The sequence below is a fragment of the Barbus barbus genome (genome assembly GCF_936440315.1).
Source record: "Barbus barbus genome assembly, chromosome: 10".
In the NCBI taxonomy this organism is placed as follows: domain Eukaryota; kingdom Metazoa; phylum Chordata; class Actinopteri; order Cypriniformes; family Cyprinidae; genus Barbus; species Barbus barbus.
Genome location: NC_136738.1, coordinates 27,420,687 through 27,445,223, shown reverse-complemented (window position 1 = coordinate 27,445,223; position 24,537 = coordinate 27,420,687). Strand labels below are relative to the sequence as shown.

The 24,537-nt window shown below is 36.7% G+C and overlaps 1 protein-coding gene across 1 annotated transcript in view; it reads left to right on the top strand.

Moving 5' to 3' along the window:
- The first annotated feature begins 765 nt into the window (after nucleotides 1-765).
- The window catches only part of LOC306876267 (pre-mRNA-splicing factor CWC22 homolog), a 40,321-nt gene continuing 16,549 nt past the window's right edge, over nucleotides 766-24,537 (top strand). Inside the window, exons 1-15 of the mRNA XM_079427294.1 lie at nucleotides 766-853; nucleotides 4,361-4,460; nucleotides 9,467-9,687; nucleotides 10,396-10,448; nucleotides 10,542-10,628; nucleotides 10,747-11,007; nucleotides 13,746-13,874; nucleotides 14,558-14,726; nucleotides 14,811-14,864; nucleotides 14,950-15,085; nucleotides 15,189-15,395; nucleotides 16,833-16,895; nucleotides 17,613-17,717; nucleotides 19,030-19,114; nucleotides 23,442-23,502. Of these exons, the coding sequence (XP_079283420.1) occupies nucleotides 791-853; nucleotides 4,361-4,460; nucleotides 9,467-9,687; nucleotides 10,396-10,448; nucleotides 10,542-10,628; nucleotides 10,747-11,007; nucleotides 13,746-13,874; nucleotides 14,558-14,726; nucleotides 14,811-14,864; nucleotides 14,950-15,085; nucleotides 15,189-15,395; nucleotides 16,833-16,895; nucleotides 17,613-17,717; nucleotides 19,030-19,114; nucleotides 23,442-23,502 (1,794 nt within the window). The 5' untranslated portion in view covers nucleotides 766-790. The remainder of the gene's footprint in view (nucleotides 854-4,360; nucleotides 4,461-9,466; nucleotides 9,688-10,395; nucleotides 10,449-10,541; nucleotides 10,629-10,746; nucleotides 11,008-13,745; nucleotides 13,875-14,557; nucleotides 14,727-14,810; nucleotides 14,865-14,949; nucleotides 15,086-15,188; nucleotides 15,396-16,832; nucleotides 16,896-17,612; nucleotides 17,718-19,029; nucleotides 19,115-23,441; nucleotides 23,503-24,537) is intronic.

The window sequence follows — 24,537 nt, the reverse complement described above, 5'->3', positions numbered from 1 at the left end:
TAATTAAACACAATTTGGAATTCATGACCAAAATTTTTGGCTTGTCATTAGTTGTGATAATTATTACACAAATACCATTATAAAACTGTACCTTTCCCAATTATTTAATTTATTTTACAATTTACTATTAATTTATTCTTCAGTATTGTCTATTCTGTATTATTCCACCCTTGATATTTCATATTCTACTTGCTATTGTTATTGATTCATTTATTATGGTGTTACACATATAATTTGTGCTATTATAAATCTATTACATCATTTATGTTATTGTGCTGTTGTACTCACTTTTTATATTATTCACTTTTCGGCAACTTGTATTACATATGCTTTTTAATATTGCATATCAATATTTTTACTGTGCACTGTATCAGTGCATAATATTTTACCACTGTAACTGTACGGTTTTTTTTATGCCAAGCATTTTAAACAGCACTTTTCAAAAAGAGTTCAAAAGCAGAATTGTTGTTCATGAAAACATTTTTCTCTCATGATCTGAGGGTAGGTTTATTAGGCATCAAATCAATTATTTTTTGAGAGCTGTGATTAAAAAACAATTCCTGGGAAATAAAAAATATATATTTTTAAGATTAATCATTAAATTTCACTTACTTTGCCTTGGCGTGGATATTATCCTCAAGACATTAATATAAAGTAACATCTGGCGCAAAGTAGTTTTTATCATTAGTGATAATCATCCAGCATATGACTGCTGAGGAAAAACGCGTTGCGCTACACTTCGGAGCCTCGCGGGCATCCGTAGCGTCACTACCGGAAGACAGCGGGAAATATGGCGGCCGAGTCAAGCGAGTCCGAAGCGGCATTGAAAATGAGTCCAACATCCAGAGATGAGGTAGGAATATTATAATTCTACTCGCGGTAAAACACGAATATGTATGTTTTCCACGGCGGGGCAGTTTAAAGCGGGTGGTGTTTGTGTTAGGTTGGGTTTTACGGGGGTGGGCCTGCACACATGGAGCAGATGGCGCTGCTTTAGTGTGTGTGTGAGAGATTAGTTGTGTGTAATATTGATAAAAAACAATAATTAACACCCATATTGTTTCATACAAGTACAGCCGTCTTTTATGGGTCCCTTGATTATCTCTAAAGTGAAACTATGTTAGACGGGTTATCAAAGGGACAAGGTTTTAAGCAATAACGTGATCAAGTCACAAAAACAAATAACGTTACATTAAACGTTTTCTGTCTTGTTTATGTTAGGCGTCATATAACCTGGTTATTTATTAAGTAGGTCTAATTGTGTCATATATAGTGGAATCCCCTTTGAAAACATTCATATTACAAGCATATGCCAAGGTTTTGTTGAAATTATTGGCCTCTTCTTGTGGCCAATTATTGTTTACATAATACCATTTAGCCATAAAGCCATTTATACCATGTCATGCATCTTTCTGTTTTCCTGGCAAATTCTCCATGCAGTGATTTAATTTATTTAAGGGTTCATGCCTTTTGACTTGAAAGCTCACTGGAATTTTAAATGTTTTTTGAAAAAATCTCTGATGGCTGCATTTATTGAATACAGTAATATTGTGAAAAATGTTTACAATTTAAAACAAAATGTTTCTTTCTGATATCTTAAAATGCAATGTATCCCTATAATGGCAGAGCTGAGTTTTCAGTGACACCCGATCCTTCAGAAATCATTGTAATATGCTGATCAAGAAACATTTCTCATCATCAGTAATGTTGTAGGTGTGCTGCCTAATATGTTAGTGGAACGCATGATACATATTATTCAGGTTTTCTTGATAAAAATAATAATATGCTGATTTGCTGTTTAAGAAGCTTTTATTATTATCAGTGTTTAGAACGGTTGAGTACATTTTTTGGGGGGGATTCTTTGATGAATGGAGGGATCCGGGGATCTGCATTTATCTGAAATGGAAAGCTTTTGTAACATTATAAACTATACCATTCAATATATTTTTTTATTTATTATTTGGGAAATAAATGATAGAATTTAATACATTTATTTAGCAAGGATGTTTTAAATCATTTCCTGGAGGGCCGCAGCTCTGCACAGTTTCGCTCCAACCAGCTCCAAATCACACCTGCTTGGAAGTTTCTAGATGTAAACATCGACTGTAAAGTTAAGCCATCGTTATGTAGGCCTATATAAATGATGCTAAAATGACTCGAAACAGTAAACTGAATATAATGTAACACATTTGGTGAAACTAAACTCGTGTTACAAGACGTTTGTGTTTTTCTTGACTTGTTTGGGACATGTTCATCTTTTTTCTCACTTTATTTTGGAATCTGTTTTATTTTTTCACATTTTATTATTTTATTTGATTTTTTCCCACAGTTTTAATTTTTCTAGATTCCATTTTAATGGTTTAATTAAATTTTAAATGTTAAAAAAACATGTCTAAGTAACTGAATACTTAAAACCTCAACAATTGAATAATTTATTGGAATTATTAATAGGGCTCTATGAAATGTTTTATTTTTTCCAATGGATGGCCTCATTCTAGCAGAGTTTACCTCTAGCCGAGTTAAACACACCTAAACCAGCTAATCAAGGTCTTCAGGGCCAATAAAAACTTTCATGCAGGTGTGCTGGAACTAAGCCCTGCAGGAACGTGGCCCTCCAGGAGCAGGATTGGACACCCCTGGTATTACCCATGATCCAGCTATTCATTATTTTCTGTATTTTAGTTTTTTTAAATAAAGTGCTGCTCTAATGTTATGTCACTCTCCTTATTGGCACTGAAAGAAATTCCATTCTAGGTTTATGCAAAGTGCTGATATGGCTCTCGCTTCCCTCTCTCACTTGACGTCGACCAGGCACAGTGTTTCTGAATGATTTATTCCTCAAGCGCTCAGCAGCATTCTCAGTGTGTGTGTAACTCTGAAATACCAACCTACCTGCTGAATGGTAGATCCATGTTTGAAAGACCAGTTTCCCATAAGCCTGCAGAAATCACTTGAGTCGCCCACAGCGTATGGCCTGGGATTAGGCTCAGTGGAGACAGATAGGATGTCGAGAGCGAGACTCTTTTATACAGAGGAAAGCAAGCTCATGGATATTCTTTGAGTGTCCCGCATCCGTCTGCGGCCGATGCGGAAACAGCACAGAGAGTTTCGCATTACCGACACCCCAGAAAACACGCATCTGCTTCCTGCCCGTCCTGCTGAAACAGCAAATTGAATTTTGATTGAAACGGTGGCAGTGGCAGCTGTGAGTGGCATATTCAGTGAAATCGAATTTAGAGAGTGATGCTTTACTGCTGCTGGGAGAGAATCAGGCTGTTACTGCAGCTCCAGATGTTAGTTCACTGATAGCTCCTCTGCTGTCTGATCGTTTCCCAGCGCCGCTTGTAATTGAACTTTACTTCCCTACTGCAGAACACTGTATTACTGTCTGAGGTGTTTTGCGTCTTCATCTCTGACATCTGATAATATCCATTTATGGGTTTCGTAATATTTCCACACAAATGACTTTTTTGAAAATGATTGCAATGCGGTCAACTTTTAAAAATGCAGTATAAATTGTCATTTTACATTGGGTATTTTATAACACAGGACTTGTTTATGCATTATATTAAAGGGATAATTCACCAAAAAAATGAACATTCTATCATCATTTAGTCAGCCTCATGTTGTTCATCTGTATGAATTGCTTTTAATTTGAACAATGTGGGTAACCAAACAGTTTCTGGCCCCCATTGACATTTCATAGTTTATTTATTTATATTTTTTTGTCCATACTATGAATGTCAGTGGAGACCAGAAACTGTTTGCTTTCCACATTTTTCTTTTTTTTTTAATCTAATATTTTTTGTTTTTTGGGTAAACAAAGCCTCTGTCCCCATTTCCTCTGAATATGTAAAAAGTACTACTTTAAGGCAGGATTTCTGGTTTGAGCTTAAGGTTTTCATCTACTATTTGTTGTAATTTATTTCAGCTTTATCAGTAGAATAATTGTTTATGCAATAATTGTCAATTTTGTTCTTAAATAGAAGTGTAAATTGAGTCCAAAATGTTTTCCCAGCAGCTCAAACCTCATTCCCAGGTAGTCACAGGAGACCTTTGACTCAAAATCATATTACAGGTGGGCACAGGAGACATATTTGACATGCATGTTAACAAGGTGTAAACACATGTTTTTCACTTGTTGTCCGATCACCTGAGACGGTTGTACGAGGTAGAAACAGGGCGGTACAGTGATGCACAGTTTTTGGGATTTATTTAAAAGTCTTTGCCTTTGCATTCCTTGGCCTTCTTTCTAGCACACTGTTTTCGCAGCGCACACTCGTACACTGAGACCTACTGTACTTGTACTTTGTTACAGCACTAGTGTGTTCTTACTCTGTGTCCTCTCTCTGCCTTCTAGCCTCCCAGACCAGGAGAAATGGAGCAGCGTGAGAGAAAGGCCAGCTCAAGTTCATCTGAGGATGGAGACAGTGATGGTGATGACCGCAGGAGGATTGTTGGTAAGTTTGTCATTTCATTTTTTTCCCCCATTCTATTGCAATAGAAACAGTAGTCACATATAATTGTGAATAATCGTAAATCATATTTTGCCATTGATTGTTACAGGGAAAGTTCACCCCAAAATGATAATTTACTCAATTTTATAATGTTGTGGATCAAGATATTTTGAAGAACATTGGGGTCATTGTCATTGGGATCAAGTGTTGTTTTGGACTCCACCGATTTGGTGTATTAACTATTTTCTTTCCTTATTTTGTTCAATTAATTAATTGTTAATTGTTTTTTGTTATCATTTTAGTTTTAGTAATTTTAGTATTTAAACTTATTTAATTTTATTTGTTTTAATCTAATATTTTTTATTATATTGTATTTCAAATTCATTTTAATAAATGAAAACATTTTACTGCATTGAAAATATTTTTTTATAATTTTAGTTAACAATTACAACAATGCAGGAGTAAGTTTTTTTTTTTAAATTATTAAATAAAGAAAAATATTTAATTTTTTAAAAAAATCAAATTTTATAACTTTTCATTGTCCTTTTCCAAATACAATTTCCGCAATATCCCATTTAATAATCAATAGAATAATTGTTTGTTTAAAAAAAAAAAAATAAAATGGTTTGGAAAGATGAGTGAGTAAATTATGAAAAATTTTACTTTTTGGGTGAACTGTTCCTTTAAATCAGTGATACTCAAATCTGGCTCACGAGATCCACTTTCCTGCAGAGTTTAGCTCCAACCCTGATCAAACTGACCTACCTGTGATTTTCTAATGATCCTGAAGACATTGATTAGCATGCTCAGGTGTGTTTGATTAGGGTTAGAGCTAAACTCTGCAGGAAAGTGGATCTCGCGAGCCAGATTTGAGTATCCCTGCTTTAAATCATAATGCCACTGACCCTATATCCTCTGAATATTATGGTTAAAAATACTTTAGCTCTGGTTGAACAAACTGTACATCCGATGACCAGAAAACGGTTGCCTCAGCACTAAACTGGTACAGAAGCCTGCTTGTTTCCTCACAGCTGAGACCTGCTTCCAACATTTCTTAAGTCAGCACAAGGACGAACACAGTGGCAGAGCATTGATTCACTGTAGACACACCTGTTATGGGTGAACACGGTTTGTGTAGCTAGCATGTTTCATTTGACGTGAAAAATGACCTCAAACAAAGGAATAAAATCTTTTTTTTGGTCAGACTGTAAAATTAGGATTCATTGTGATTCTTTTTTTAGCTCTAGGCATTTTGAACAACTGCAGTTGAATCTGACTTGAAATACCTTTAATACTATAAATAGGTGTTCAGTTAGTAGTTTTTCTTTTTTTTTTTTTAAAGGGGTCATCGGATACAAAATTCACTTTACAAGTTGTTTGAACATAAATGTGTGTTGGAAGTGTGTGTACATAGCTGCCCTATAATGATAAAAATCGACCCAGTGTTTTTTTTTTAAATCCCTATTTTAAAGGGGACCTATTAGGCAAAAATCATTTTATAAGGTGTTTGAACACAGTTCTGTGGCTGCAGTGTGTGAAAACAGCCAGCCTATAATGTTAAAGATCCACCAACTAATTTTATCAAATCAATAAATCATGAACCGTCTCCAAACGAGCTGTTTCAGATTCTCCCTCTGTTCACGTCACAGGGGAAAAACTCCCACCCATTTGTGACGCTCTCTGTCCTATTAGCATAAACACAGCCGTGAGTGAGAAGATGCAGTCCGCCATTACTGGGGATATATTCAATGTCAGCACCAAAGAAGCTTTACAAGTGTTGTGTTTTGGGATGCACTAATGAACATAGGAGTCGCCATAATCTCCCCCCATCTGAGCCGAGGACACTGTGGTTAAAATTAATTTTCGAAGGAAATATCCTGGGAAAAAATCGGTAATGTCCCCTAAATGTTTAGGAATCAATACAAACACTTTGTGCGTGAACGTCAGGCAAAGTAAGTATCACGCGTTTGTTTTCTAAATTGCCTTTCTGAAAGAGCTTCTTGGCACTCTGTAAGGCTAACTGCTAAAGCTATCATTGTCTCTGCCTGTTTTCACTGATGCTTCCTTCAAGTGCTACCAGAATGATCTTAAATAGGAATGTGGTAGTTAAAAGTTGCATATGAAAGCAATGTGAGTTGATCGCTTGAAGTTGTCGAGCTCATGATCAGAAGTGGGACTCAAATAAAGTTTGTGACAGTATGAGACCAGCTATGTTATGTTTATCCCGCCGTGCTTTGTAATTCATAAACGTGAATTTATTATGCACAGTATAATCAGATGACTGACTTTGAAACAGAGTACGTTTTCTGTGAAGATAAGCTTTTATTAATAGTGGAATGTTTTTTGCAAAGGCTAGCACTGCTAATGCCGGAGCTTGAGTTCTTGAAGCTCCGCGCTCTTCTCTGGGAGCAACAGCTCATTTGCATTTAAAGCAACATACTCAAAATCAGCACGTTTGGGCTCATATCCTAAAAGTGGCAACTTTAACAAGCTATAAAAATTTATCTGTGGGGTATATTGAGCTCAAACTTCACATATACGCTCTGGGGACATCAGAAACTTATTTTACATCTTGTAAAAAGGGGCATAATAGCTACATAATCTACATAAATGCATCTATGTTTGCGCGAATCATTCGTGATCCAGCTTAATATAGAGAAGTGAGTATAAGGGTTTTTATGAATTTTTGCAAATCGTCTTTCCTAATAACGTGCTAGTTATCCAGTTTTGCACCTAAAGTAAACACTACTGCTCGTCACCCCACAGAAGAGAGGGGCGGGGTCAGCAGAGTTCATTAGCATTTAAAGTAACATGGACCAAAAAACAGCTCGCTGAAAACTTTAAAGTCAGTAATCAGTGCTTTCCCATAGAGGTCTGTATCTCAGGGCTCATCTGCATCCGGCCTCAGTGTAGCGCTGCGGACACACATAACCTTGTTGCTCATGCCTGTTTATCTGATCTATTGCTCCCTGGTCTCTAGAGCTCATCACCAACAGTCTCACTTCAGTAGCTCTCATAGTCGGTGTTATCATCCATAAAATGCTTTCAATCATCCCTTCTGCTGAGCTGTTGTAAATCCGAAATCTGACCCAGAGAAAGCAACACAAGTCTCTTTCCGTCTCCTGACACCTGCACAAGGATACTGACCACACATGGGTATAATTTCCATGATTTGCCTTACAAAACCCAGGGGTAAATCTCACCTGTTGTTGAGTGTGCAATTAGAATATGTATTTCAGTACAGCACGTTTCACATTTGGCATGAAATTGAGGCACAATTAGACCCTGGTGTGCTCTTTTATGCAGCATTATATTGGAAAACTTCAAAATATTTGATATTGAAAGCCTCGTTACCTCAGAGGAGTCCATTTCATGTCTCTCTAGAGTGTGTAGTGGGACTAAGTGCTATTCTGAGCAAGGATATCATTTTTAAAGTGTTTTTTTTTTCAGTAGAAAAGGCAGTTTTTTAGGAGACGACAGGTTTGCAGCATCTCACATATTTCAACTGTACATAAAGTGTTTTGATGTGTCAAAAATCATGGCTGTAAAGGCATTTGTTAGAAATTCAAAGAATGTTTGTTTCTATTTATCAAAGAAGCTTTAAAAAAATATTTCCAAACAAAAAGAAAGAAAAGAAAAAATAAGCTGCACAATGGTTTTTGACACTGATAATAAAAAACGTTTAAGCATCAAATGAACATAATAGATTTCTGATGGATCATGTGACACTGAGGACTGGAGTAATGATGCTGCAAATTCAAGTAAAACTTTTTTTAAATTTTATTTCACAGTATTGCTGTTTAATTGATTTATTTTTGCCATTAATGTATATTTCTCGTATTCTAATTAAATGTTTTATTTCTGACCATATGTATACACAGTTGTAGCATTATAATGTAACATTATATAATTTTTTATTGCAATACATTTTTTTTTTTCAAGGAATATTTCACTTGTGGCACCATGAGACAGGAAAAAATCTCTAGACTCTTTAAAATATTTAAAATCTCCTTTATAAGAGAGATGGAGGTTTTTAGTCTTTGATTTGGTTCATGCACATCACTTACCTTCATTCTTAGATTTTGACTTGCATACCATGTCGAGATACCTGCCAACTGGTTTAAGTTGCTTGCCAAAGCCAATTTTTTTGTCTCGTTTGGTGTGTGGCAAGTGTTAATTTTAAGCCCTGGATGTGTTCGTTCCTCAAAGTCTTTCTATGTCAGGATCACTGTTGAAGCTCGACATTAAGAGTGAAGCTGCCACCGAGATTGAGCTCCATATGTGAAAATGATACCAGCTGTCTTGGAGACACTTCACACTGCGACTGCAGCCATTATATATTTCAAGATCATTTAACAAGAATCATCCTTTCATGCATTTTTAAAGCACTGCACTGTTGTGTGCGTGTTGTGATAAGTCATTATCGTAAATGCCTTAGAAGAAAGAGTGAAAAATGCATTGATGAAGGCTTGTGTTTTTGTTCCTTTTATTTGGCGGCTGTGTTTGAAGTGACAAAAGGATCCACAGGAAAACAGCAGGTGTTGAGTCGCAAGCCCAGTCGCAAGCTTGGCAGAACGATCTGCTCTTTATGATTATTTCATGGGCTTTTATGCTCCCCGGCACTGATTCAGCATTCAGTTATTGAGCTTTGGCTTCTGTTGTTGTGAATGTCACTTCAGGTTTGCAAGAATCCTGCACTGAATCATTCTCCCAGAAGTGATTTAACTTAAATAGAAATGCAAATCAGGATTTGACTCCAAGCCTGGGTGGTATGATGTGTACCGTGCAACTGTAACTGAATACTTGAAATACTCCATAGGCTTTTGGGGGGGAAAAAAACAACTTTTTTGATTGCTAGTACTAACAGTCCTCTAAAAGTGTTTGTGGCCAAGAATTGTGTTCTTCTCTTTATCATGCTTCATGTTTTCTCTCAACATCTTTGTTTGTTCATCACTATGGTTTTGAATGATGGCAACTGTCTGAAAACCAAGTCTTAATGTTTTTTCCAGATGGTCAGCGTAACCCTGAAGCAGGTAGACCTGAGGGTTCAGCTCCACCTGAGGACGCTGGCTCCAGAGGTGGGAGTCCACTAGTGGGCAGCCCTGTGGCGAGAGCATCATCCAGGGCTCGGGACAATCAAGGGTCCAGCAGTGAAGACAGTGACAGCAGTGAAGACGACAGTGATGACGGTGTTATGCACAGGATAAAGAGTAGTGTCACACATATCAAGGTGAGTTACAATCATACAGCATTTTTATAATGTTAAAAGGGGGATATTTCAGATTGTAGATTCGGGATGTGCTGGTTATTTTATGGGTATTTTTAATTTAACAGTGATTGATAATTTATCATTTAATTGGTTAAGCAATTAATCGATATTAGCATAAATGTAACCATGTGGGTGCCTGCCAAAAACACTGTCTGTACAACAGGGTTGCTATTATTAACTAAAACTAAACTAGTTGTTTTTTCTTTAGATGAAGCTAAATAAAATATAAATATTAGATAAGAAGCTTACAAGCAGCTAACTGAATTATGTTTGAATTGTTGAACTAAAATTACTAAAACTAAATCCCTATTCGGACAGTAATCGTTTCTCATGTGGACATAGCTGCATCTATCAAAAATCATTTGACTGAAGTTATTTACTTATTTAAAGGTAAATACCAACTGCTCAATCAGTTTAATTAAGTTTAATTTAATAATAATTTATTGACCCACAATTAAAAATTCCTAGTTTATATAAACCTTAAACACTGCCATCCAATAAAATATTAGTCTGAATCAGATATGCCATTGCAATTTACTGTCACACTGTTGCCATGTTTAGAGTAAGTACTATTAAAGTCATGTGATCTACAAGTAGTTGACACAAATCCAGTGCTGGACTATTTGGCGCAACTACTATGTTTTGCTAATGTGATTGTGTTCGTTTCAGCGCGCCTCTGACGATGAGAGCAAAAACAGACAAAGAAGCTCCTCACCTGACAGGTAAGTCTGTTACTAGTCTCAATTAAAAAAAAAAAAAAATCAATGTAAAATTCAGACCTTTTTGTAAACTGGTGTAATTTTTCTCCATTTTAGGGACGAAAAGAAGTCACAGTCAAGATCCTGCTCCAGATCCCGCTCTAGATCTCGTTCTCCTCAAGAACGTTACGGAAAGGGTCGTAGGTGAGGGAATGTGTGTTTATGTTCTCGATAAATATGCTGTTGCCTTTTTAGTCCTGATGTTAAATATTGCACCTTTCAGTTCTAATGTTTTCTTTGTTCTCCGTCGTCCTCGCATCAGGTCCAGGGAGCGTGAGCGAGATCGAGACCGCTATGACGACCGGGATCGTTATGAGCGGCGCTCCAGCAGAGAGAGGGATTGGGAACACAGGAGGAGGGGAAGGTCATCCTCCCCAGCCAAAAATTATAAACCTCCCACCGAGGAGCCTCCAGTGAAGAAGAGGAAGGAAGCGCTGGACCCCATCCTGACCCGCACTGGTGGGGCCTACATCCCACCGGCCAAACTGCGAATGATGCAGGCTCAGATCACTGACAAGAGCAGGTTGGTTTCATTTTGCTCAGCAGTCCTACATTTTATATTTGTTTTTTATTTGTTTTTTTTTTAATAGGGTTAAGGGTGGTGGTGTTTGATATAAAGTTTATTTACCTTAGGCTTATATATTTATGTTAATGCACTTTGAAAATCCTTCATTGGGTTTGTAGGATACAAGAAAAAAGTAGGGCAATATATTGAATATTGACGATATTTTTGTGATTATTTTAATGATGTAAATAAAACATCTCTAATATGAATTTCAGTAATATAAATCAGAATGAGCTTTATTGCCAGGTATGTTTGCACATACGAAGAATTTGTTTTAGTGACCGTAGCTCCACAGTGCGACATAATGACTGCGCCTCGACAGGACACAGATAATAATAATTAAAAAATAAAAAATAATAATAGTAATGTACAAATAAAAATAAAATAATAATAGTAATGTACAAATATACAAAATGGACAATATGCAAAAAAAATGCACAAACAATATACAAAATTGACAATTCATTATGTACAGGTATGTTAGGTGCAAATTTGAAATGTAATAAGTATGTGTGTTAAATAAAACGTATGATAGTGTTGTGTGTTTCATGTTTATTGTTAAGAGTTAAATGTTCATGAGATGGATTGCCTGAGGGAAGAAACAGTTTCTGTGTCTGTTCGTTCTGGTGCTCAGAGCTCTGTAACGTCGACCAGACGGCAGCAGTTAAAACAGGGAGTTTGCTGGATGTGAGGGGTCCAGAGTGATTTTGACAGCTTTTTTGCTCACTCTGAATAAGTACAGTTCTTGGAGAGAGGGGGGGGTTGTACCAATGATTCGCTCAGCAGTCCGGACTACTCTCCGTAGTCTTCTGAGGTTAGATTTGGTAGCTGAGCTGAACCAGACAGTTATAGAAGTTCAGAGGACGGATTCAATGATGGCAGAGTAGAACTGTTTCAGCAGCTCCTGTGGCAGGTTGAACTTCCTCAGCTGGCGAAGAAAGTACAACCTCTGCTGGGCCTTCCTGACAATGGAGTGTATGTGAATGACCCACTTCAGGTCCTGAGAAATTGTGGTGCCCAGGAATCTGAATGACTCCACTGCAGTCACAGTGCTGTTCATGATGGTGAGTGGGGGAGAGCAGGGGGGTTTCTCCTGAAGTCCACGATCATCTCCACTGTTTTGAGCATGTTAAGCTCCAGGTTGTTAAGACTGCACTAGACAGACAGCTCCTTATCCTCCTGTCTGTAAGCAGACCCATCACTATCCTGGATGAGGCCGATCAGTGTGGTGTCGTCTGCAAACTTCAGGAGCTTGACAGAGGGGTCTTTAGATGTGCAGTCGTTGGTGTAGAGGGAGAAGAGCATTGGGGAGAAAACACTTGAATTGACAGCCAAAGGTCTGCAGAAGGTGCATAATCTAGGTGTAGAATTTATTATGATAAAATATTTTACATATAATACACTATCGTTCAAAAGTTTGGTGCCAGTAAGATTATTGTTATAAATAAATTATTACTTTTATTCAGAAAGGACGCATAAATTGTTTAAAATGACAGTGAGGACATTTGTAATGCTACAAATGTTACAAATTTCCATTTCAAATAAAACAACTTTCTATTCTTTTAAAGAATCCTGAAAACAAATGTATCATGGATTCCACAAAAATACAACTGTTGATCCATTATGAGAAAGTATATTAAAATAGAAAAATGTATTTTAAATTTTAATATTGTGATGTCTTATTGTACAATTTTTACTGTGTTTTTGTTCAAATAAATAAAATAAATGCAATATCTATATTTTATAAATATATTATTGATCCCAAACGTTTGAACAGTAGTGTAAATGGGTAAAATGTTTGTTACTTTTGTATTGTTATTTTGGTGTTTTCTGGCTTTGTGGAAAACAGTGTAGGAGATTACGCCTACCTATTTAGTAGAAAATCTGACTTTATTTGTATCAGACTTTATCCGACTTTATTTATTTCTTCTAATCTAATTGTCTTGAAATTACTATTGTTTAACGATCAGCCATTTAAGCCATAATGTAAATACTAAAATATTTATTGAAAGCTGCCATAAAACTTAAAAATATAGAAATATAGTTTTTATTTATTGCCCAGCTCTAAGGAGTGATCATCAGATAAGAAAGGTGATCTTTGTTGAACCATCTTGAATCATATTGATTTTGAAGTATTTTCAGACATTGTGATAAGAATAGATTGTGATTTATTGATGGTGGGAAATGCATCCACATGAATTCAATGAAGGGGTCGATTACATTTCCTCATGCAGCAGAATGGAGGTCACCATCCAGGAAATATAGAGGTGTCCCTTAGGGATGTGGGATATCTATAGGAGAAGTAGTGGAGCGCTGGCCTGTGCGTGAGGCCAGACACTGGAAGATAGGTGATAGAGACAATACATCAGAGATCAGTCTCAAGAGCTAAGGGCAGGAAATTAGTTGGTGGGGGTAATAGCAGTTCTCTAAGGAGCCGAGCACGACTTCAAAACTCCTTAACGTCAGCATTTTTACAAGCTATTTCATGCTGAAGTACAGACTGAGTAGCAGACGGCATTGAAGGTTTTGTCCTGCTATTACGGTTGTGCCAAATATGACCTTTAAAATGGGCTATTACTGGGCGCTAAAGACGAGTGTTTGAAGATCACTGCTGTGTTAACGGGCTGAAAGTGTCTCCTTCAACAGATCTGTGTAGTTGTTTTTTCATCCATTCTTTTCTTTTTTTTATTCCACAGTTTGGAGTATCAGAGGATGAGCTGGGAAGCCCTGAAGAAGTCCATCAATGGTTTGATCAACAAAGTAAACGTTTCCAACATCGGCCACATTATTCAAGAGCTGCTGCAGGAGAATATTGTGAGGGGCAGGTAAAGATCAAACCTCTTTTGTTTTACTCGGAATCAGAAAGAGTTTTATTGCCAGGTATATTTACATATAGGAAGAATTTGTTTTGGTGACAGACAGCTGACTTACTGACTCACTCTATGGCCATGTTCTTGTTGTTCTTTACCTTTATTTCTATAGCGCTTTACGCAATAAAGACAGTAACTTCAAAATATTGTACAGAAAATTAATGGAATCAGAGACACAAACTTCAATTATGAGGCAAATCCTAATTCTGCTGTAAAGCAGCTTTAACAAGACAGTAATGTCATTATTCAGCTCCAGTCAATGCAGTGTTGGTTCAGTTCAGTTGAATAACTGTGTAAGTTCAATTCAGCTTTAAGCAGATATCTTCTTTTGGCCGAATGCATAATCCCATAAAAGCATTGTAACAAGTAACAAAAAAAAATCCATCCAAGATGGCGAATGCAGCAGGAGAAGTCTCAGTTATAGATCAATTTTATTAAATGCAGATCACATAAATATAAAATAAAAATGCTAAAAACATCCTAAATATATAATATTTATATAAGAGGGTGAATGGTATTGACAAAACAACTCTGTGTGGTTCAAAATGGAATATTTTACACCATACACTACATTTCAAAAGTTGTGTTTTAACTATATTGTTTGACTTTGGTAATGATCCTGGCGTGTCTCTCTCCAGGGGTCTTCTGGCCAGGTCTACACTTCAGGCCCAGGCTGCCTCTCCCATCTTCACCCATGTGTACGCTGCTGTGGTGGCCATCATCAACTCAAAGTTTCCTCAAATCGGAGAACTTATACTCAAGAGACTTATCCTCAATTTCCGGAAAGGTTACAGGAGGAATGATAAAGTAAGACTTTAGGAAGCTGGGTACTGGATTCTAAACGGAGCACCAGTTTTAATAATGTTCAAATTTTTCTTTCTGTCTTTTCAGCAACAATGTCTCACGGCATCCAAGTTCGTGGCTCATCTCATCAACCAGAATGTGGTATGGCCTTTTGATCCTTTAACAGATTTTTGTCTATAAGCCACATTTTATTTTGTAGTGTTTAATTGCATTTCTTTGTCTCAAGGCTCATGAAGTCCTGTGTCTAGAGATGTTAACCCTGCTATTGGAAAGACCCACTGATGACAGTGTGGAAGTGGCCATCAGCTTTCTAAAAGAGTGTGGTCTCAAATTGACAGAGGTCTCACCCCGAGGCATCAATGGTACATTCCTTACTATTTTATTTATTTATTTAACATTTTTGGGTGGTTATTATTGAATGGATGATTTTATCTTATGTTATGTCTACACTGTCATATTTTTCAGCTATCTTTGAACGTCTGAGGAACATCTTGCATGAATCAGAGATCGATAAGCGTGTACAGTACATGATTGAGGTGATGTTTGCCATCAGGAAGGATGGGTTTAAGGACCACCCTATTATCCCAGATGGGCTTGACCTAGTGGAGGAAGAGGACCAGTTCACACACATGCTTCCTCTGGAGGACGATTACAACACAGAGGACATCTTAAGTAAGATCAGCTGCACTTAAACATGTCATTTCCGAGTGTTTAAACCTTTTACCTTTCTCCATATAAGGCATTGGCATGGGCAGATGACTGATTTGAGATTTCAGTAAAAATTTATTTGAGATTTCAGTAAGTACAGATCTGAGAATTTAATGAAACATTTTTAAATAAGTCTGTTGCACCAAGGCTGCGTTTATTATAATAATAATAATAATGCATTTTATTTGTGATTTGCCTTAAATTCAAAGCGCCTTTTTTTTGTCAGAAATAAAGTAAAAAACAGTTATATTATAAATAATGCTTTGTATTTTAAAGTATAAATTGTAATTTACTCCTGTGATGACAGCTGAATTTTTAGTAACTTCAGTCTTCCGTGTCACATGATCCTTCAAGAAGTATTTCTTCTTATTAATATTTAAGAGTTGTGCTGTTAATATTTTTGTGGAGACCATGATACATTCTTTCAGGATTCTTTAATGACTAGAAAGGTCAAAAGAATAGAATTTACTTGAAATAGATTTCTTTATGTCTTTACTGTCACTTTTGATTAGGGCTGTGCATTTAATTGCATGCAATTGTCATGCGCATCTCGTCAGTAAAGCCGGTTCCATGATTTGTCATAAATCTCCATCACCTTCTTTCAGATGAAGCAGCATTTACACGTGTAGTAAATGCCGCTCCATCTGAAAGCAGGTAATGGAGATTTACAACTAATCACGGAACCGGCTTTACTGGTGAGATGCGCATGCCAATCACATGCGATTAATTGCACAACCCTACTTTTGCTCAATTTAATGGATCCCTTTTGAACCGAACGTATTATTTTCTTTCAAAGAGAGGCAGTGTAGTTTTAATACATAAATGTATCAGGCATGATGAAATGCATGCTTTAAGTTTCTAATTTCCACTGTTGTGTTTAAAACCGTTTCTGTTTTCATCATTGCTGCTGAAGGTGTTGAGTGATTACGATTCAGTACCTCACTCACCTAACCTGCCAGGCCTCAATTTCTCATGTTTAGCAGCTAATTACCGTGATACAATCATAATGGATGACTTCCTTCTCTCTAAAGCCACCCACGAGGGAACACATGCTCTCAAACCAGAGGCTGCAGTCCTTGCTCTGCCTGCGTGTAATTGAGGGTTTTGCTCTCTCAGTTCTCATATTTAGCCACTGTCTGTACTGATGTTTGCAGATAAGCATCTTTTCTGAGGCTTCCGAGACAAAGTGTGCTAATTGAAAATCCATACAAGCGGCCCTTTGGGGAGCATGAACAGCCATTATCATATTAAGCTCTTTTTATGTATTACGGCTAATACACAGCAAATTCTTCTTTATGGGTAATTGCCTCTGATTACATCTCGTTGGCACTGACTTAATTGCTGCGAAACGTGTAATTGCAAACGAATGTCTGCTTTAAATCAACAATATTCCTTTTGCAGATGTCTTCAAGTTGGATCCCAACTTCCTGGAGAACGAGGAGAAGTACAAAGCGATTAAACGGGGTGAGTTAATGACTCTTTTGCTGTACGCATTCTCCGTTCTTCTCATTACTGCCTATTAAAAGAGATGCCCTCTGATGCACCGTCTCTGCTAGCGCATTTGAATTTTAATTGTGTACTAATTGTACAACGGACTGGAGACAGCTATATGGTACGGGAAGCTGAAATGGTGGCCCTTGATTGCGACAATTGGAGATGCTTGTTCTCTGATGCGGAGATGATTACTCCATTTACGGCTTGAGAAGCAAAGCTAATGGAATCGTTCAACAGTGGAGAAAGTAACAGAACATGGTAGTGACCTAAGATGCCAAAGGGAGACCTGGGCAAAGACGAGAGAATGTTTGTGTTACGCTTCTCACTTTTTCCTAAAATCAAATACAAATGAATCCCAAGTAGGATGAAATTTTAATTGATAGAGACTTTTACAGTTCTTTACGATAATGCAGCTTATCTGTCCCTCTACTTTTGCAGGCTCTCCACTACAAACATATATTAATAAAAAAATAAATACAAATAAAAACAAGGTGACGACTATCAGCATGTAGTCTGGTCCACTTTACAACTTTTTATGGCCCAGAACCATTCAGTTAGATTGGAAGAACAAGGCTATTATTGTTAAAAAATAGTAATTATATATTTTTAAATAGTTTGCAAATTGTCATTTTGAATGATATATATATTTTATAATTGAATTGATCTGTCTTGTTTTCATACCTCCAGAAATTCTGGACGAAGGAAGCAGTGATTCTGGTGATGATGCTGGTGGCAGTGGAGATGATGAAGATGAAGATGATGATGAAGATGAAGACGAGGCAGCTGGAGAAGGTATTTTAAATATCTATCAAGTGTCACATGCTCTACCATATACTTATAGAAAAATTTGCACAACTGTATTAATATTCAGTGTTATGATGTGGCTCGGTGGAGCTATACTCCTTGTTCGCCTTATTCTTATTCGAGTTCTTATGCAAGTGCCAGTGTTTGGGGACAATGCTTTGCATTAGTTCCCCTAGATAATCCTGCTCATATGGTCTCTTGGGTCTTGAGCTGAGGAGAAACTGCATAAAAAACTATGGCTGTCAGGAGACTACCTGTTCCAGACTGTAGCACATTGTGTTTTAGGCATTAAAGGGATCATAACTAAACCCATCTCTGAGGTCCAGTAACAATGTTTCTCAAACTTAAAACAGTTTTAATGTAGTTTAAAGCCAGAAACATACTCTGCAGAAGTATGCAAATGCAGATGTTTGGGTAATCCAACACAAGCATGTGGTCCTGTTGAATATTTGCGTTACTGTGCTGTAACAAACCTCAGTGCGTAAATGGGTGATGGTTACTTTCTGATGTCTTATTTATCTGCTGTATATATCTGTAGACATGCTCAGCAAGACTGACTTCAAATAGTTTCTCTGTCAGTCAGTTTTGATCTTTTTTCACTTTAATTTGAAAATAATATTTGATTTTAATTTATTCATTTTAGTTAATGAACTAAATGAGGGTTAGCTACAATGAGAAATTTTGGCAGCTAGATTAATTTTATTTATTTTGTATTTTATTGTTTCCGTCAACTTTTATTCCAAGTATCACATTTTTTATGCTTCTAGTTTTGTTTTTAGTTAACGTAACAACACTGAAATAAATAGTTATTTTTATATATACATTTGTAATTTATTTTAATTATTTGTTTTATGTATTAAACATTTTATAACTTTTTAGTTTTTAAGTTGACTTTTTTTTTTTTTCTCCAAAAAGTCAAAGAAAATAATTTTTATTCATGGTATATCTCCTTTGCACCAAAAACATCATCGGCCACTGTACTGTTTTTAGATGTTCTTGAATTTTTCACTTCGGTCTGATGTCTTGTTGATTATAATGTGAAGGTTCAAGAGCTCCCTGTCATTGAGTGCAGACGGTGTAAGCTGTGTTTCTCTGTGCTGTTCTTTAGTTCCGTTCCTGTGATCAGATGAGCTTAGCTGTGTTAATTGCTTCATCAAAGAAGGGTGTGAGCCTGTGATTTAAAATAACTCTGCAAAGAACAAGTGCTATTGACCTCTGGAGGGAGACATATCATATGACACAAACTTCAGCCAGTCTCTGTCCTGCTTAAATGTGCTGAGCTTTTCTTTTCTTTATTTAGAAAAAGAGAAAGTCACCATATTCGACCAGACAGAGGTGAACCTGGTTGCGTTCCGTCGAACGATTTACCTCGCCATCCAGTCAAGGTGAGTGTGTGCATCATGTGATCCAATGGTTCTGTGTCGTCTTTCGTGCTTCCATCAGCAGAAAGGGAGCAGCTCTAAAAGTCACCAGAAATAGTCCGTGCAAAAGCTTTTTTTGTCTGGAATTGAAAAACAACCTACTTTTGAGATCCCATGTGTAGAGATGAGGCAGTTTTTTTCTTGTTTTTGAACCCAAGCTCCTGAAGCCCCTGAGGGCCTCAGCACGCAGATTGAATTAACAACGTTTCAGATTAGTTGTTTTTAATTGAATTTTGCCGGCACGGAGCAGCAGAAGTGCCGTCGTGGATCGGAATTCGCTGTGGCGAAGGACTTCAAAATTAGTTATCCTTTGATTATCAAGAGGGTTTGAAAAATGTTTAAACAACAATTCTGGGGCTGATTGACGACAGTAGGAGGAAGGCAGCACAAGTCTATTTCCCTCGGCATCACAGAACCATTTCTCAGTATGACTGTCGTCCTCATGCGCATGGAGCTGGAGTTTTACAGCTTTTTAATGATATTTTATGCATATATGGGCTGTTGAAGCATAACATGTTCATGAGCTTTTTTTAATCTCCAACATTTAATTTTATCAACATCAATTTTAGGTCGTTTAGGAATTTCTTTTGAATGTTTTAAGGACAGTCGACATTCAAGTTGTAGGTTCTGTAACTGGTTGTTGTTTTTTACCCATTTGGTTTTCCATTTTATTATCTCCTTTTTGTCTACTAGGTCGCTTTGGTCATTTTATTAATTTATTTTTTTAAATATGCCTTTAATTTTTTCCTCCAGTCTTAGTTTGAGCTAACTACATTAAGTTAAAGGGATAGTTCACCCAAAAGTGAAAATTCTGTCATTAATTTCTCACCTTCATGTCATTTCACACCCGAGAGACCTTTACAGACAAATTAAGACATTTTTGATGAAATCTGAGAGCTTTCTGACTCTGCATAGACAGCAATGCAACTGACATGTTCAAGGCCCAGAAAGGTAGTAAGGACATTAATAAAATATTCCATACGACATCAATGGTTCAACCTTAATTTTATGAAGCAACAAGAATTATTTTTATGCGCAAAGAAAGAGAGACAAAGGTCTTGCGGGTTTGGAATGACATGAGGGTGAGTAATTAATGTAATAATGTATTTAATTTTTTTTTTTTTTTACTAAAACATTGGAATAATTAACAGAAACGATGTTTAACAATTAATATGCAGAGTCTTATGAACGATTTGCATTGTACATTTTTGAGTATGATGCAAGAAAATTGTTGAATCAGAGTGCAGTTCATTCACATGGACAGTTTTGGCTGATTCATGCAAATGAACTGAACTTACAAACTTTACATATGAGTGCCATATTTGCTGCTGAAGTTTAAATCAGAGGTGCTACAACATCTGACTTCACACTCTCATAATGATGAGTCTTGAGACCAGGGGAACGTTTGAAAAATTGCTTAATGAGCCTTAAGGAAACTTAATGGTTAAATAAAAGTGCTTTAAAATAATCAAAATGTGACTTAATTTTGTATCACCTGCAAAATTGCTGTGAATCTAGCATGAATATTCATGCATCCCTAGCAGGCACGAGTCACACTCCCCTGTGTGTGTGTGTGTGTGTGTGTGTGTGGACTCACAGGCTTCCTCACAGCTTCCTTTTTTCCACTTCTATTGACCTGAAGCTTTAAAAAAAGCTTCTATTGCGGAGAATGTTTGAAAGCACTAAACCTCTGAGCGCCTCGGGGCTGCAGAGCACTCGCACGTTAAAGATGCAGCAAAGGCTGATTCTGTATCTAGAAATTAGAGCAGTCAGAAGCAGGCTTTGGATGTGTACTAGCTTCATTTAACCTGTTTCTCTTTAAGTGCATGAAATCGGTATGTGATCACAGCTATATGAAACGCATCTAACATCAGCTTCCAATGAGGCTTCTTTCAATACTTTCAACTGCTGTGTGATAAGCTTTTAAATAGTTCACCAGCTGGGAGTCAACTGACTTCCTTAATGTCTTTAAACTTGCCTGCTGGCAGCTGGATTTACCTCTTTAAACAAACCTGGTCTCTCGCAGTGCTCTACTGCAGCTCAGCAAGGGGTCGCCTGGTGCTACGGTCTCTCTGTTAACTGGCCTGAGTGCAGAAAGAGGGCAGAGCTAAAAGAGAGAGGCACTACAAAGGTTCTCGCTCTGCCTTTCTACAAACTGCCTTTGAGGCCAGGATGAAACTGATTTGGCCCACAAATCCCCCACCCGGAGGCGAGGCTGGTGTATGGACAGGAAAAAGTATGACCCAGTAGGAAATTAGATTAGCCCCAGCTATTTTTCTGTTGAAATCTAGTGCATTGGTTTTGTGGTGCAACCCTATGTTTCCCATTGTGGGGTTTTCTTTCTTTTTATATAGAGAAGAAAGAAAATGATGGGAAGAGAGTGGAAAACAATGTCTGTAAGTTGGGAAATTTCGACGTTGTCATATAATGTTTAAAAAATTTGGGGTCAGAAAGTTTTTTTTGTTAGTTTTTTTTGGAAGCAGTGTTACTTTTTTCTGGATTTTTGAATAGAAGGTTCAAAAGAGCAGAATTATTTTAACATATAATTCTTATGTAACATTGCAAATTTCTTTTGTCACTTTCAATCAATTTAATAAAACAATTTTGCTGACCTTAAACTTTTGAATAAACATGACCAGGAATGTTTATTGAAATTGTAAATGGGGTGTTTTTTTTAAGTAATAGTTGAACATTTCTCAACATAATCTTTTATGTTCCACAGAAGAAAGTCATACAGTTTTGAAACATGTCAGTGACGGTTAAGACAGTGAAGTTTGATGTAGTGGTGCACAGTATATAGTGCTGTACTGGCTGTGTGTTGATGTGGATGGGGACTGGGTTGACTGACGCCGGTCATATGAAGTTGTCCTAGTGGCTAAATGTGCACCATGGGACCTGTAGTGTCAAGTCTAGCCATCATGTCCCTCTCTTTTTAGCTGGCCCTGCCCTTTGAAGTGGTCATGGCACAGCATTCAAACATTAAAGAAGTAGAGCAGAGTGAACTTTATTTAGAACAGAGATTCAAGTTTGGTTGGACTTAACCAGGTTTCCACTCCGTAAACTAAAGCATTAAGCTGAGTTTGTTTCTCTGGCTGTGTTGGTTTGTGTGCAGGAGAGATTAGTATCTGTGGGCGTCACATAACTGTTTGTTAGCAGTTTGTGAAACTAACTGATAGATACAGAATTCTGGCAGAAATGTCTGAAATGGATGCAAGACTAATGACCTCTGCTTTAGTTTGCTTTGCACTGGTAAAGAGTAGAAAGACTTGTCTAACCAAACCCTATTTAATTTAAATGACAGTATTGAGTTAAACGTGTATTAGCACTTACGTGTGTTCTATTTTATTTTTATTTCATTTTGGAGACCTCTTTCATGATCATCTTGACCGATTCATACATCTCACACATATATACATGTTGTGTGGGTGTGTGTGTATACATATATACATACTGAGTTCATTATGATTCATTATAAAGAAATGGCCATGAGTCATTTATTTCTATTTTATTGACAATTCTGCACCTATTTATTTTATTTTAGATTTCATTTCATTTTAGAGACTTGTTTCTTGAGTCTTCACTGATTCTTACATGAAACCTTTTTGTATTTTATTTATTTTGTATATATTATTTTAGAAAACTTATTTCGTGAGTCAGGTTGACTGATTCATACATCAAATCTTTTTTTTATTATTTGTTAGAGAAATCTTTCTAGTTATCTTGACTTATTCATTATACAGAAATGGTCATAAGTGTGTGATTCTCATTACCCTACTGAACACAATAGAAATATTTTTTCTATTTATTGTCTTCGTTCACGTTTCAATTTAGACTGCAGATTCACAGCTCAGCTATAATATAATGTCTTCATCCATACTGCTACAGATCCAACAGCTTTAAAAAAAGAAAAAAGCATTGGCTCAAAATGTGTCCCAACAGGCTTTGAAGCGAGAGAATCTTGGTCTGACCTTAAATGAAGCACTGAAGAGCCAACACAATCCCTGGACAGTCAAAAGAGTCAACCTGCTTAAGATAGAAAGCCTCATTTCTGCTTAGAGCGGACATATGAAACTTCAACAGATGATGCCCTCTGGTGCTGTGATAGTTTTGCTTAATTTAATGCAGTTTGGCTCATATTTAATACATATTGCATTTGATTTATTATGTGCTGCAGTTGCATGTAATATATTAAAATTGTATGCACATAATGGGATCTGGTTAAACTCAATGTGTTATCTTTCATTAGCACATGAGATGCAGAAGGTGACGTTTTCGTGTTTTATTTTCACAGCTTGGACTTTGAAGAATGCGCCCACAAGTTGATAAAAATGGATTTCCCCGAGAGCCAAACGGTACGTAAATAAATGCTGCTCTTCTCTCTAAAATCCTGCAGATCTGCGTTGCTTTCCGTGTCCCTGCACACAGCTGTTTAGCCGAAGCGTTTAACTTCATCTAAATATTTGTTTTCAGTCTCAGAGGTAATTTGTGCCTTTGTGGTCACTTGGGAAGCATTTGTCATCTTAATATCCTTGTTTTGCAGTTTCACAGTGGGGGAAAAATGGCTGTTTTGGCTAATGGCAACTGGGTGTTCCATCCTGTTTAACTGATCAAATGTCTTTCTCCAGAACTGGCCCGTTTGTGATTGTCACCCTGCTGTTTTACTAAACGTGAATTCAGTGCCAGCAGCTCATAAGTTTGATGGAAATTCCTGTGTTTGTCAGCACCTGAGCTCTGCTTGGCAAATCTGTTGTTACAGCACTGGACTAGGGCTGGGTGATATGTTGAACAATAACTCTTAAGCAATTTTTCTCAACAATGTAAACTATAAAGAACAGTTATAGACTATAGATAAATATAGATCAATTTAACAATAGATGCGTTTCATGTCTTTTGCAGTCACGTGCAAGTTTAGCTTTAGTGAAAATGTATTAACTTTTTATTGTATTTTTCTTTTTTTCTAATATTGTGAATCTAATTGGTTGCAATAAAGCAAAATGATTCCTGTGTGTGAAAAAAACACAAATTTAAGCTATTTCAAGACAAATGCATAAATATTAAGATATACAGGTGCATCTCAATAAATTAGAATGTCGTGGAAAAGTTCATTTATTTCAGTAATTCAACTCAAATTCTGAAACTCATGTATTAAATAAATTCAGTGCACACAGACTGAAGTAGTTTAAGTCTTTGGTTATTTTAATTGATGATTTAAGCTCACATTTAACAAAAAAACGCCAATTCACTATCTCAACAAATTAGAATACTTCATAAGACCAATTGTTGGCCTTCTGGAAAGTATGTTCATTTACTGTATATGTACTCAATACTTGGTAGGGGCTCCTTTTGCTTTAATTACTGCCTCAATTTCGGCGTGGCATGGAGTTGAA